This window comes from Hyperolius riggenbachi, chromosome 3, assembly GCF_040937935.1.
Source record: "Hyperolius riggenbachi isolate aHypRig1 chromosome 3, aHypRig1.pri, whole genome shotgun sequence".
NCBI lineage: Eukaryota > Metazoa > Chordata > Amphibia > Anura > Hyperoliidae > Hyperolius > Hyperolius riggenbachi.
The window spans coordinates 236,063,216-236,076,464 of NC_090648.1; the positions used below are offsets into that span (position 1 = coordinate 236,063,216).

General features: G+C 42.2%; 1 protein-coding gene across 1 annotated transcript in view; it reads right to left on the minus strand.

Moving 5' to 3' along the window:
• The window catches only part of PODXL (podocalyxin like), a 97,528-nt gene extending 84,915 nt beyond the window's left edge, over positions 1 to 12,613 (minus strand). The window contains exon 1 of the mRNA XM_068276016.1: positions 11,997 to 12,613. Within this exon, the coding sequence (XP_068132117.1) occupies positions 11,997 to 12,039 (43 nt within the window). The 5' untranslated portion in view covers positions 12,040 to 12,613. The remainder of the gene's footprint in view (positions 1 to 11,996) is intronic.
• Between the last annotated feature and the right edge of the window lie 636 nt (positions 12,614 to 13,249).

Below are 13,249 nucleotides of genomic sequence, written 5' to 3' on the forward strand. Positions count from 1 at the left end.
TCCTAAAACAAACCTTCCCCCATCTCTTCCAACCTCTTTTTCCATGCCTAACACTAAACCTCCTGTCTATGCTGCCTAACACTAAACTTCCCTTCTTTTTTCTGCCTAACACTAACTTTCCTTCTCCTGTTCCTAGCACTAGCCCCCCCCCCCCCCACCACCCCTATTCTTTGTAAACACTTACCTCCCCTCCTTTCCAGATTTTGTCTTGTCCGTGAAACAACATTGGGAATATAGCAAAATTGCAGGAAAGCCATTTTACACCTTGGCCGGCCAATACTGGACTTTGGCTGGTGATGTTACAGCTAAATTGGCCAGTTTGAGAAATGCTCCAACTTTGGCTGACTTCTGGCTGTGGCCACAACATATTATATTACTGATTGCACTTGACTTGATGGACAGAAGTCTTTTTTCCACCAAACCAACAATTTAACTATGTAACGTGGATAGAGAGGGGTGGAACCAGTCACCGCATCCAGGTCAAGCTCCATGCAGCCAGGCAGGTCAGATCTTGATCAGTGTATGCTACTGTATTAACATGGATCAGGTGTAACTGTAAATACAGTCATAGCCCTATGTGAATTTAAAGCTCATCATCTAGCAGAGACATTAGAGTGTGTGCCCTGCTGAGGATATGTGCCAGCTCTAAATAATAATAATTACCATTTATTAATTAATCAATTGTAATCGCAACAGGGAGATGCATGTGTCACTGTTAGCGAAGGGTTAACGAGCTCTTCTCCTTTGTTCCTCCAGGCCTGCCCTCTGGTGCTCGGAGGATACGCAGTGTGCAGGTCTAGCCATACAGAGCTCCTCTGCGCAATAACAGTTATTCATATTAATTATGGTGATCATTAATAAGTAACATTATTATCATAGCAAAATTGTAACAGATGTACATAAATATTGAATGCGTCACACGGTGTGGCAGAGCAGACGACTGATAAACAAATGACTACACAATGCAGAGGAAATCCCTGCCCATCTGCCTGTATAACTCACATAGGAAGTTTGGACACGTCCGCACTCAGCAGGTGAGAGAACTGACAAGTACATGACCATAGAATGATTCAGACATCAGGTCACATTATGCAGTATTTTTGTCTTGGGAAGAATTTACGAGGGGTGACGTGATCGAATGTGACGATAATTCCACTTCTGTATTTATTTCAACCCCTGATTTCCTGTAGTTCTTTACGGAATGTGCTGTAATGTAATTCAAGTTGGGAAGTTTTGATGGAAGTCATGCTGTATATAAAGGCATGCACTTTGATCTGATTTTTGAAGCGCATACATTTTGGAGATCACAAGGGCACCGTGATTAACATACTGGCACTCCTGTGTGCGGGACACAAGATCCATTTTACACCCAATCACAAATGTAGTGCCTGCTGCATTTTTACTGCCTTTGCGATTGGGTTAAATTAATGGAAGTGTATGAAAATCGCATAGCAAACGTTTTGCTATGCTACTGGCTTTGTGATCTCCCACTTGAAAAAAAGTTCCTGCAGCTTTTTTTCCCCACTGGGAATCGTAATTGTATCTGCTGATCACACCCATAATCGTGGCGAAGCTAAACTAGTGAAAATCACATGACACTGCGATCACTATCATGTGTGGAAGGGCTCAGAAGGACTGTATTAGATAATTGTTGTAAATAGTAAACAAGCTTTAGTACAACATTAATGGAACATCATCTAGCTTATTGATTAAAGCAAAAATTATAATGCAGGACCTCACAGAACCTAAATCAGATTGGATGTCACTGGTATATCATTACTGCTTTGTGCATTTGCTTTTTAAGGGAATTATAAAAATCGTTCCTCTTCTATTTAAGTGATAAGCTTTGGCAGAGATGGATTAAAGAGAAACCGTAACCAAGAATTGAACTTCATGCCAATAAGTAGCTGATACCCCCTTTCCCGTGAGAAATCGTTTTCCTTTTCTCAAACGGATCATGAGGGGGCTCTGTATGGCTGATACTGTGGTGAAACCACTCCCACAGTGTGATGTCAGGACCATGGTTCTGACACCACAGTGTGGGAGCATTGTTGCATTGTGGGAAATAACAGCTGTTTACAACTGCCAAAAAAAAAACAAGCAGCATCTCCTTCCACTGACATCCCCTGCCAGCAGTAAAAATGTCACCATGTGATAAATGTCAGAATGTAAATCAGGGAAAGGAAAGATTTTACAATCGCAAACACTGACTAAATAATTTATACATAATGATTGTATAAATGAAGCAATTTTTTATTACATTATTTTCACTGGAGTTCCTCTTTAGGATGTAATTGGGCCCATAGCAAGACACTAGATTTGGCACCCCCTTGTGGTCCTTTTGGTAACCTGAAGTGGAGAGAGGTAAAAAAAATGGCTGGTGGGCCCCTTGACACTCACTAGGGTCCAGGCACCTGCCTAGGTTGCCCAGTGAATGATCCTGCTCTGTGCTTTAGTCATGTTTTGACAAAGGGTAAAGTGTGATTGTAATTCTGCATAAGATCACACTGGTGTAGCTGCACTGTAAACCATGTATATCCTGGGCTTGTCATCTATTCTACACAATGTAGAACAATTTCAGTGATCCTGAAAATTCCGATTCCACTTGTTTTACCACTATAGAGACAAAACTAGAGGTTATTCGATATAAAAATTGCACTGCACAGTTATAGGTGTTGTCTAATTTCAATTAAGTACAGTAAATATACTTTAGGGTAAATCTAGGTCTGAAATGTTAGCTAGTATTCACTCTACCCTCCATACAGTAACAGAGGAAGTGTAGAATGTGGGAGCGCATTGCTGACACTGATAACCAGAAGCTTAAATGTAAACCTGTAACAGAGATGTTCATTGTCCCCTGAGAAGCCAAGTAAGATTACAAGCATTCCTTTCCCAGCTGAGAAATGGTGGAAACCTTCTGTATGGTGAAAATGTCAAAGTAAGGCCTCTTGCACACTGCATGCATTTCAGATTCCGATTCCGCTTTTTAATCTGTTTTTACATCCGATTCCGATTCAGATTTTTAATCTTAACTGCATGCTGCGTTTTTTGATCCGTTTTTCTGTTGAATGTATTTAAGGAAAATCGGAAACGGAATCGGAATCGGAATCGGAAACGGAATCGGAATCGGAATCGGAAAACGGATTTGCAGTGTGCAGGGAGCCTTAGGCCTCTTGCACACTGCAAGCAAATCAGATTCAGATTCAGATTTTTAATCTGTTTTTACATCCGATTCCGATTCAGATTTTTAATCTTAACTGCATGCTGCGTTTTTTGATCCGTTTTTCTGTTGAATGTATTCAAGGAAAATCGGAAACGGAATCGGAATCGGAATCGGAAACGGAATCGAAATCGGAATCGGAAAACGGATTTGCAGTGTGCAGGGAGCCTAACAATTCCATTATGAAACCAAACTGCGTAGCAAGGCATACACTGTATGGCATACTTCAGGGAGTGGACACTTGATTCAGTGAAAATAATTGAAACAAATTAAAATTGGTTGCACGGTGACCCAGTAAATCAAATTCTAAATGAGACAAACTTGATCAGAAAAAGCCATCAACTGGATCTAGTGTTAGGCCCGGTTCACATTAGCGCTGTTTTACGGAACCGGACATACGGATCAGGCCAGCTGGATCCGGTGAAAATGGTCCGTTTTACCGCCAGTGTGTTGTAAAACGTCTGTTTTCATTGGTTCTTATGTGCTGCAAAACCTTCCGGTTCCATTCCGCTGAGCGAAACGGTCCGGAAAATTGGGTCCCGACGCATTTTCTTGTCCAATCAGCGGAACGGACCACGGATCCGTACGGCCGGTTCCGTTGGCAAACGCTAATGTGAACCGGGCCTTAGTGTTTGGAAATTAGGATTGCCAGGAGTAAGGATCTGAAATCCTATGATGTGGGACATATGACTGGAAGAGAATGGAGGCCTTGTATACCTTATATTGTGGAAGCAGTAGAGTGTTGTACCGTGTTAGCCATAAGTAAAAGCAAGGAGTTTTGAATCAGGATGATACCATTTATTGGCTAACTTAGAGATGGATAAACAGTGAGCTTTCGGCTTATAAAAAGCCTTCGTCGGACTGGTGGACATATGGACACAGGGCAGTTGGACATGCAGAACAATGCTGAACAAGTCAGCAATAGCCCTGCTGTTTATTTGTTTTTAGAAGGACTTTAAAGCCGCGGCCCAGTTACAGGTGTTAACAGCAGATTTTAACAGCAGACAGCAGACACTATTCCTGGTCATGAGGAGATCTTATAAAATTGGTTTGTTTGACTGAACACAGAGCTTTTCTACAGATTTTTCAATATTTTATTTTCAAGCTTTGCCAATGAGTGACTACACAGTAATATGGAAACGTCAATTGGCCAGTTTGAGAAATGCTCCAACTGCCAAGCACAGTTTTTTATATGCATTTCAATAGAAAATTATTTTACATTAATTATGCATAAAAAGTATTATACAAATTACCAGTAAAAAAAAATACAAAACAAATAAGAAAATGAAATACGGTAATAAAAAAGTTACAGAACAAGGAAAAGGAATATTTGCTCCACCAGTCTATAGATCAGGGGTCTCAAACTCAATTTACCTGGGGGCCGCAGGAGGCAAAGTCAGGATGAGGCTGGGCCGCATAAGGAATTTCACAATTGCGGCGCCTCTGCCCGCCCCTCTCACTCTTCTTTCACACAGAGGGGCGGGGAGAGGTGGCGATCCGTGCAGCGATTGACATCAGGAGGGGCAGAGCTGAAGCTGAAAGCTCTGCTCCTTCCAGGAAATGCCGGCGGATTGCCCTGCGGGCGATTTGGGGGCTCTGCAGCCCTCGTTTAGCGGCGGGGATGCGGCGGATTACTTGGGAGCACTGAAGCGAACTATAAGGAAGCTTTTGCCAGCGAGGGCCACAAAATATTGTATCGAGGGCCGCAAATGGCCCGCGGGTCGCGAGTTTGAGACCCCTGCTATAGATCCTCACTGCCTCAGCAACTAACTCCACCTGCAGTCACACAGACATGAAGAGAGGTAGAGTGATTGTTCTGTCAGCTGAAACCACACCCCACACCTCCCTGCTGACTGACATCTTATAATTACCTCAGACTAAATGGGTGGGGCTAAGAGGAAGTGAGCAAGAAGCTGGGGATTGCTGAGGAAGAAATTAGGTGATATGAATTGATGTGGCTGGTATTTTCCTTCACTTTGTAACAAAAATTAAAAATTATTTTATACAATTTTATTATACATAACAATATAAAATGATGATCTTTTAAATTATTAAATACATAAAAACTATGTTTAAACTTGTGTGTTACGCACAAGACAAACATATTGTTATTCAGCTATTATACAGTGCTACCAACATCTGCAGATTTAAAAGAAAAAGTTTGCCGTCTCCGGTTCCTTGATGGGCAGGTTGACAGAGATCTTTTTTATATGTTGATTTGAGGAAGCTAGTTGGTAATGGTCATGCTGTTTCATCTTTGTCATAAGACATAGTACCTGTTTATATTTCAGATAATATTAATATTCTGAATAAGATGCCTTGTTATACCTTGAGCTCATGTATATTTCTGACAATTGCCCAATGCATGTTTATCGTTGAATCACTCTCTTGCTCGCTCGAGACCTGGGCCCATATGCAATTAACTTTTTCTCACGAGTTTTCTCCTAGGTGATATTTTCAAACTTGTCAATAAAATGCTGTTTAAACTACCAGAAAGCAAGAAAATACTCAAAATAATATTGGCAATACTTTTTCACCTACTTTTTGGTACTTTTTCCATTGCAAAGTACTGTAAAGTTAGTCTAAATAGAAGATGAAAACGTATCTCCTAAGAGAAAACTTAAGAGAAAAAGTTAATTGCATATGGGCCCCAGTGTTCTCCCCAGGCTCTTTTAGCCGGGTACTCCACCCGGCTAGTTTTGGTGAGCACCCGGCTGTCATCGGCTCAACTCCACCTCTGCTGTAAGCAGAAATGTGCAGAGAAGCACTGGCCCTGCATTCTTTCATCTCGCCCCACCCGGCTACTTTTTTCATGCCACCCAGCTGGAAAAAAATTCTGGGGAGAACACTGGGGCCCCCCTGCAAAACTTTGGATGGGGGCCCCTCTTGACCCTACTGAACACTGAATAGGGACTGTCTGCAAATCTGTATCTGCAAAACTTTGTACGATTCCTTATCAGTGTGTGTAGAGAGCAGATTTTTTTTTCTCCATACTCTTAGTTGTCAGTCTCTAAGGACAGGGAAAAGAAACTTCTCCCCCCACGGGGCCCCCTGCTTCTGGGCCCCCCTGCAGCTGCATCCCTTGCAGGGTCTATTGTTACGCCCCTGGTCCCCGATCTCAGTAATACAAATTATTGATACAAAAAAAGGTGAATCGAATACAGGCCACAGACTCTACAGTGTGTCCTGGCTGAGAAGTGAGCCTGGATCTTTAGCACTGATAGGGTGAAGTGCTAGTCACTTAGCCTTAAAGCTGCCCAACATATAATATCCTACAATGCTTCTACTTGTCCAGAAGATGTAAAGTGCCTTTTATGTTGTGAGGTGAGATGCATACTGAGCTATGCTCCCTTTTCAAATGGTTAAGTCCATAATGTCTAAATGGTAAAGATGGGGGCACAAGAGGTCCCTGAACAAAGAATCCATCAGACATGAAGAATGGCACAGTAAAACAGAGCTTTAGGACTTTTTTTGATAGGTCCTCTGTGCTAGCCAGTTAGTACACACTAAGTACACAGTTTTTACCACTAATAAAATGCAAAAATTATTTTATTTTGGCCCTGTGTAAATGTTGTAGAAATGCCAGAACAATGCTTTACACATCCCAATCGTTCCCACACTCTACAAATGTTTCTTTAATGTGGCAATCAAAAGGCTAATGTAAAATGATTGGGAGTAAAAGGACAAGTTTTCAGAAATATACAGATCACTATTGTTTGTACACACTGCTCTGTACAGTTTGTGACACAACTCTTCTATTGTAATAGCTTGTCCAGATCCCCCCCAAAGCTGCTATCTTTATATGAATGAATAAGCTGATATGGAGAAATGCCAGATCTTAGGTACACCTTCAAAATCACAGCTTAATCTAGTTCTGAATCTTAGGGCTCATTCACACAGAAAGATGCAGGCTTAACACGCGTCTGGTTGCCAGGCAGCAAAGAACTGCCTCAAACGTGTCTCCATGCTGCAAATGCCTCTCCACTGCCCGTGCCAAGTTCTAGCAAGTGCCCGGCTGGTGGAAAGGAGCACCTGAAAGGCATTGTATGCCCCACCTACAGATGTTGATGTAAACGGAGCCTGTTGTCTACAGAAACACATGCTCCCGTGTTTCTCAAAAACTGTCTGCTGACATGATTTTTTTTTTCTTGGATCAGAAACATTTTGTAGCAATTGTGTAGCGTGATGAAGTACCTACAAGATGAAAGGATTGTTTGGGTGGACTCTCACTTCGCATAGTTGGTTATGATGCTATGACTATTCAAATGTTAAAATAAAAGGGCTGCCCGAGTGTGGCCAGTTCAAAGCACTGTGCAGACAATAGACAATTGTTGCCTGTTACAGCTGTTCACAGTCAGATCAGGCAACAATGTCTACACAAGACTTGCCCATCCTCTAGGACTGGCCTTGTTTGAGGAATTTCCACTTCCCTGCAGTATGAGGTCCATGATTTCCCTCCTCCCTTTTCTGTAGGACTAAGCATTATAGCTAGTTTGCTGGATTTTCATTTCTGTAATCAGCTGTGCTTTGTAGGTCTGGCTGCAGTTAAATGTCTGGACTTCCAGCATTCTACCACACTGTAATCACCTCTGAAATATAAAGAATAGCCACCAGCACTGTCTGCAGCCAGTGACAATTCACACACATTCAGCACGTTCGAGTTGCATGTTCTGCCCTATGGAGAGTGGTGGAGTAGGCCAAGCATTAGGGTTCCTGAGGCGAAGCGGGTAATTTGGATGGGACCATGCATCTGGTAATTTTGGCGCCGCATAGACCGCTAAGTTAATTGCGACTATAGCGGTGCCCCGTGTATAATTTGGGATAGCTGAGTGCTGAAAGTCGATAAATAGAGGTGGGGGAATGGCACAGATAGCGGTGGAGCAACAGACAGTGCCTTTGGGTGTAATTGATATGGTGCACGTCAGCATTAATAGTGTTAGGCTAGGCTGGGGAGGGGGGGGGGGGGATGTAGTGTTAGAGATAGATAATCGGTAGGTTAGAGTTAGGAATAGGTGGGGGGGTTAGTGTTAGGAGAAGTTGGGATTTAGTGTTAGGAGTAGTTGGGGGGATAGTGTTAGGAGTAGGTAAGAGAGAAAGTGTTAGGAGTAGGTGGGGGGTTGTTGTTAGGAGTAGGTGGAGGGTTGGTGTCAGGAGTAGGTAAGGGGGTTAAGGTTAGGAGTATTTGGGAGGTTAGTGTTAGGAGTAGGTAAGGAAATTCGTGTTAGGAGTAGGTGTGTGTGTGTGTGTGTGTGTGGGGGGGGGTAGTGTTAGAAGTTGGGGTTTAGTGTTAGGAGTAGTTGGGGGGTTGGTGTTAGGTGTAGGTGGGGTTAGTGTCAGGAGTAGGTAAGGGGGTTAGTGTTAAGAGTAGGTGGGGTGTTAGTGTCAAGAGTAGGTAAGGAAGCTAGTGTTAGGTGTAGGTGGGGGGGGGTAGTGTTTGTAGCAGATAATCGGTAGGATAGTGTTAGGAGTAAGAGGGGAGTTAGTGTTAGGTGTAAGAAGAGGGGAGGGGTAGTGTGAGAGGTAGGTTAAATAATGCGATAACAGAATATCGGTAAAATTACTGATATTTTTTACTATCAGCTTTAGCCACCGCCCAATAGTAGAATATCAATAATATTGCCTATATTCTACTGGTGTCTTGAAAGGTTTCACCCGGCGCTGCGCTGACATTTTTGGACACTTTTTTTCTGTGTACACTCCTGAAGTACCCGAGGACAAAGGAGTTGTAGAAAAATATCCATGCTGGCCAACTTCTTGTTGTCCACATTAAATGAGATACAGAAGATAAGGGTTGTTGGTACACACATCAGACAAACTCTATAAAGTGGTACGGAAGATGTCAGTGTTATAAATACATACGAATTGCTATAAACTAACAAGACCTCAGAGGTCTTTTAGCGGTTTATAATTATGATCTTTTCAAACATGTATTTCCAGAACTGACAGTAAAGTCAGATCGTACTTAGCAACAGAACTCTTGTTTCAAACACAAACTGCCAACATATTCCTGTCTTTCAGTATAACTATTTAGCGGCACAAAGCGCAGACAGAGCAGGTGCCCCTGTTACTCCTCTTGCACCTGTACATTAATCACATGATTGCAGCTGGCTGAGACACGCCCATTCCACATTTTCTGTTAAGAAACCTGTGGAATGGTTGTGCTTGTAGTTGAAGAAAGCAACAAAGTAAGCAAGCTGAATTTTCAGTAAAAGCAGAATTTAATTTTACTTTTTGATACTTGGAAATTGTAAATGAAAAATAGTCAGTCTTCGTTCAATGTTCAAACAGATAGAATAGGAAATCTAACATGCAAAGAAGTGATGGGTCATGTCATGAGGATTCCATGCGGTCACATGACTGAGGGGTAACAAAAAAATAAATTCATATCAGCACTGCTGCCTACCTCTACTATGGGAGCCCCTGGGAATTGGTCCCCCACCAGAAACTATTCTTCGGTGAAGAAGACACACTTTCCCACACTGTGGAGCTGACACTGATAGCTCATTACTGCTTCACAAACATGTGGAATGTGTAGTGTATAACATGAGGCACACTTTATACATGAGCCAGCATAGGGTGACTAAGCCCATCTAATGTGCACAGCAGGTGTGCATCTGACGGCTTCTACTATTCACTGGTACCAAATCTTATACACTGATGTTGCCTTGTTTAACCACAATTTAAACATAGTTTAAATTTAGGAATACATTTGATAAACTAATGAAAGTCTGTTAAAAACCAAAGCATTCACATCACAATTAGCCAATGAGCATTGATTAGGACGGACAGTGTTAATGTGGTAAATGCCAGCATGAGGTGGGTAGGGTGAGAGAAAAAAGGGGTGGGGGGCATTGCTGATTCTTTTGTCATAAGTCATCTAAAGCTACATAGAAATACAGAATTTTCCATGCATGTGATAAGCATTCATGATCATCTTGAGTATAAATCTAGTACAGGTACCCTTGGCATTGTTTAGTGATCCACTTTTCTGCATCACCCAATATTGTCTGGCTCCTCCCACTCATCCTCTGATTTTTGTGCCCCCTCCATATTATATAGTTCAGTTGTCACTTGTCTTTACAGTGATCACTCCTGAAACTGTCACTTGAAATGATCACCAATAATCATTGTGGGTAAAGTCAATGATAATATACAGTACGTGCATTCAAGATAAAAGATAAGCATGATAACTTAAAAAGTCTGTTTGTATCTTGACAAGTTCATTAATAATTTCTTTCCATCACACCAATACACCTGCATTTATGCCAGACAGTAAAAAAAAATAATACTGTAATTTATGTACAGCATATGTCTGTATATGACGTATAGAAAACCCCTATGGTAGGCCACCCTTCACCTGTGCCTAAAGTATGTAGTGTGATGTTCACTCCAATACACCTGCTTTAGCCATAAGCTGTGGTGTGATGTCTCTTTCTTATCATGGCTTTGGAGTTGGTACAAAAATCATCTGACACAGACTCCTCAGTTTATTAAACCTCCGACTCCAGGTACCCAAAATTGCTCTGACTCCTCGACTCCAACTTCCCAACCCTTGCAGGGCTATGGAGTGGGTACAAAAATGTTCAGGCTCCTCAGTTTATTAAACCACCGACCCCAACTCCAGGTAAGCAAAAATTGCTCCAACTCCATTTCCTTGCCTTCCACTCCACAGCCCTACTTCTTATACACCTAGTATACTTTCTGAGTATATTAGTAGAATATTTATATAAACAGAGTACATTAGACCTTGTGCAATTCACTTTTTCTCCTTTTCAAGTTTTCTCCTAGGTGATATTTTCACATCGTGGCCCATATGCAATTACGTTTTTCTCCTGAGTTTTCTCCTAGGTTAGATTTTCAAACTTGTCAATAAAATGCCTTCTAAACCACCAGCAAGCAAAAAAAATTGCTCAAAATAATTCTGATAGTACTTTTTCACCTACATGATGTTGGTACTTTTTCCATTGCAAAGTGCTGAAAAGTTATTGTAAATCAAAGATGAAAAATGATCTCCTAGGAGAAAACGTAGTAGAAAAACTTAATTGCATATGGGCCCTTGTCAGTAAAATGCCTTTGAAGCCACCAGCAAGCTAGAAAATTGTAAGAATAATTTTGAAAGTACTTTTTCTCCTACTGTTCGATATTTTTTCCATTTGCAGAGTGTAGAAAAGCTATTTTAAATTGAAGATAAAAAATGATCTCCTAGTGAATTGGATAAGAGCCAAAATTACTGAACAATTTGCATATTGGAAATATCTCCATGCTGTGTATACCGGTAATTAATGTTGCTGTTAATCTGCTCCAGGAGCCATCAGGCAGGAGCGCCCAGCACCAGAGCCTGACTGCCCCTACCAGAACACCCCAGCCTGCAGTAGTAACAGGTTCCTGGAGAAGATCTGTGTTGGGCGCACAGTGGACAGCGCAGGAGAATGTGCTTTCCTGCTGTACGGATACCTAAGAATGAATGGGATGCTCTTTCAAAGATTCCTTTCTGCAAAATTCCTTTACTTCCCGTGCTAGTTGTAAAGTCACAGCACAGTTTGGAAAACTGACCCAGAATCCAGACTTTCGTTAGCATATGAACAAGATGTAATAGAAACATGCACTGCCCTCGCATTTTCCTCCTTTATTGCAGAGAAGAGCCAACAATGAGTGCTGCCTATTTACAGCAAATTCCTCGGCGGAGCGTGTGACTATAGAGCATCAGGAGAAGGGAGGGGAGGATGGCGACATGCAGCGGGAACTCAATGAATTCAAGGGACATAAACGCACTCACCCACAGCACAGAGGATTCCCAGCACTAGGCAGAGCCTGGCCATGGCTGACTGCTCAGGGAGACCCGAGGAGGATGATGAGGAGTTCACGAGAAGCTGCTCTGCTTATCTTATGGAAGGGGTCACCAGCTGATGTGTTTTCCTTTGCTCTTATCTTATCCAGAGGCTTCACGCGTATACTGAGTCCCGGCTGGGAAAGTGATACTATCCAGAGTATGGTGCAGCACTCCTCCACATCACAGCCTGCCCTTTGTAAAGCCCTTTAGCTTCTTTCCCATGGACACACAGTCAGAGGTGCTCTGCGCAGTGTCACTTGTGATTGCTGCTCGCTGCTCTCTGGGATTCCCTCTGCTGATGATGATGATGCTGCTGATCCCCTTCTGCACTTGCTGCGATAAATCCCCCACTTGGCTGTTCAAAACTAATGGCCAGGCTGGGCAAATCCGCTACCCCAGTCTCTCCAATAGGAAAGCTGGGTGGACCAGATAAAAAAACAGAAAAAAAAAGAAAACAATAACATAGGAAACTCCTCCTTCTCCAGCCCAAACCAAGATATCTGCAGGATGCGAGTTCAATGGAAATGACTCCATGAAAGGAATTGTGTGAGGAAGTCCTCTGCTAAAACAATAATTAGCTGGATAATGTGGCTGCGAGAGTTCAGCGTGGAAACAGACAAACAATAAGATTTTTTTTTAACCCGTGTTACCATGGTGTTTGGGAAGGGTGCTTTGTGGCCAGCGAGCCCTGTTTGCCAAACCTTGATAATCTGGACCAGACAGCTGGGCTCTGGGAGTTACAGGGAGAGGGATTAACTAAAAACCATTCCTTGACTAATTCCTTTAGTGAAGCAGCAATTTGCATCAATCAAAAGCCACATGACTTACTGTATATTTCAAATCTGACCAGAGTGCAACAGAAACAACTAAGAACATAAAAATATTTATTCACTTATTTCCTGTATTTATATATCGCCAACATATTAGGGATTTCCTAAAGCACATTAGGCAATCCACATTACTAACGTTCCCATAATGGTGCTCAGAGGCACAATATATGTACAGAATATTTTCTAAGAATGTTTAAAAATTGTGCCTTCATAGGTAAGCTTCTATAGCAGGGGTCAGGAACCTTTTTGGCTGAGAGAGCCATAAACGCCACATATCTTAAAATGTAATTCTGTGAGAGCCATACAGTATGCTTCAAACTGAGACAGTGTGCATGCGCAGAAGAGGGCCATATTGCCCCGTTGCTATGG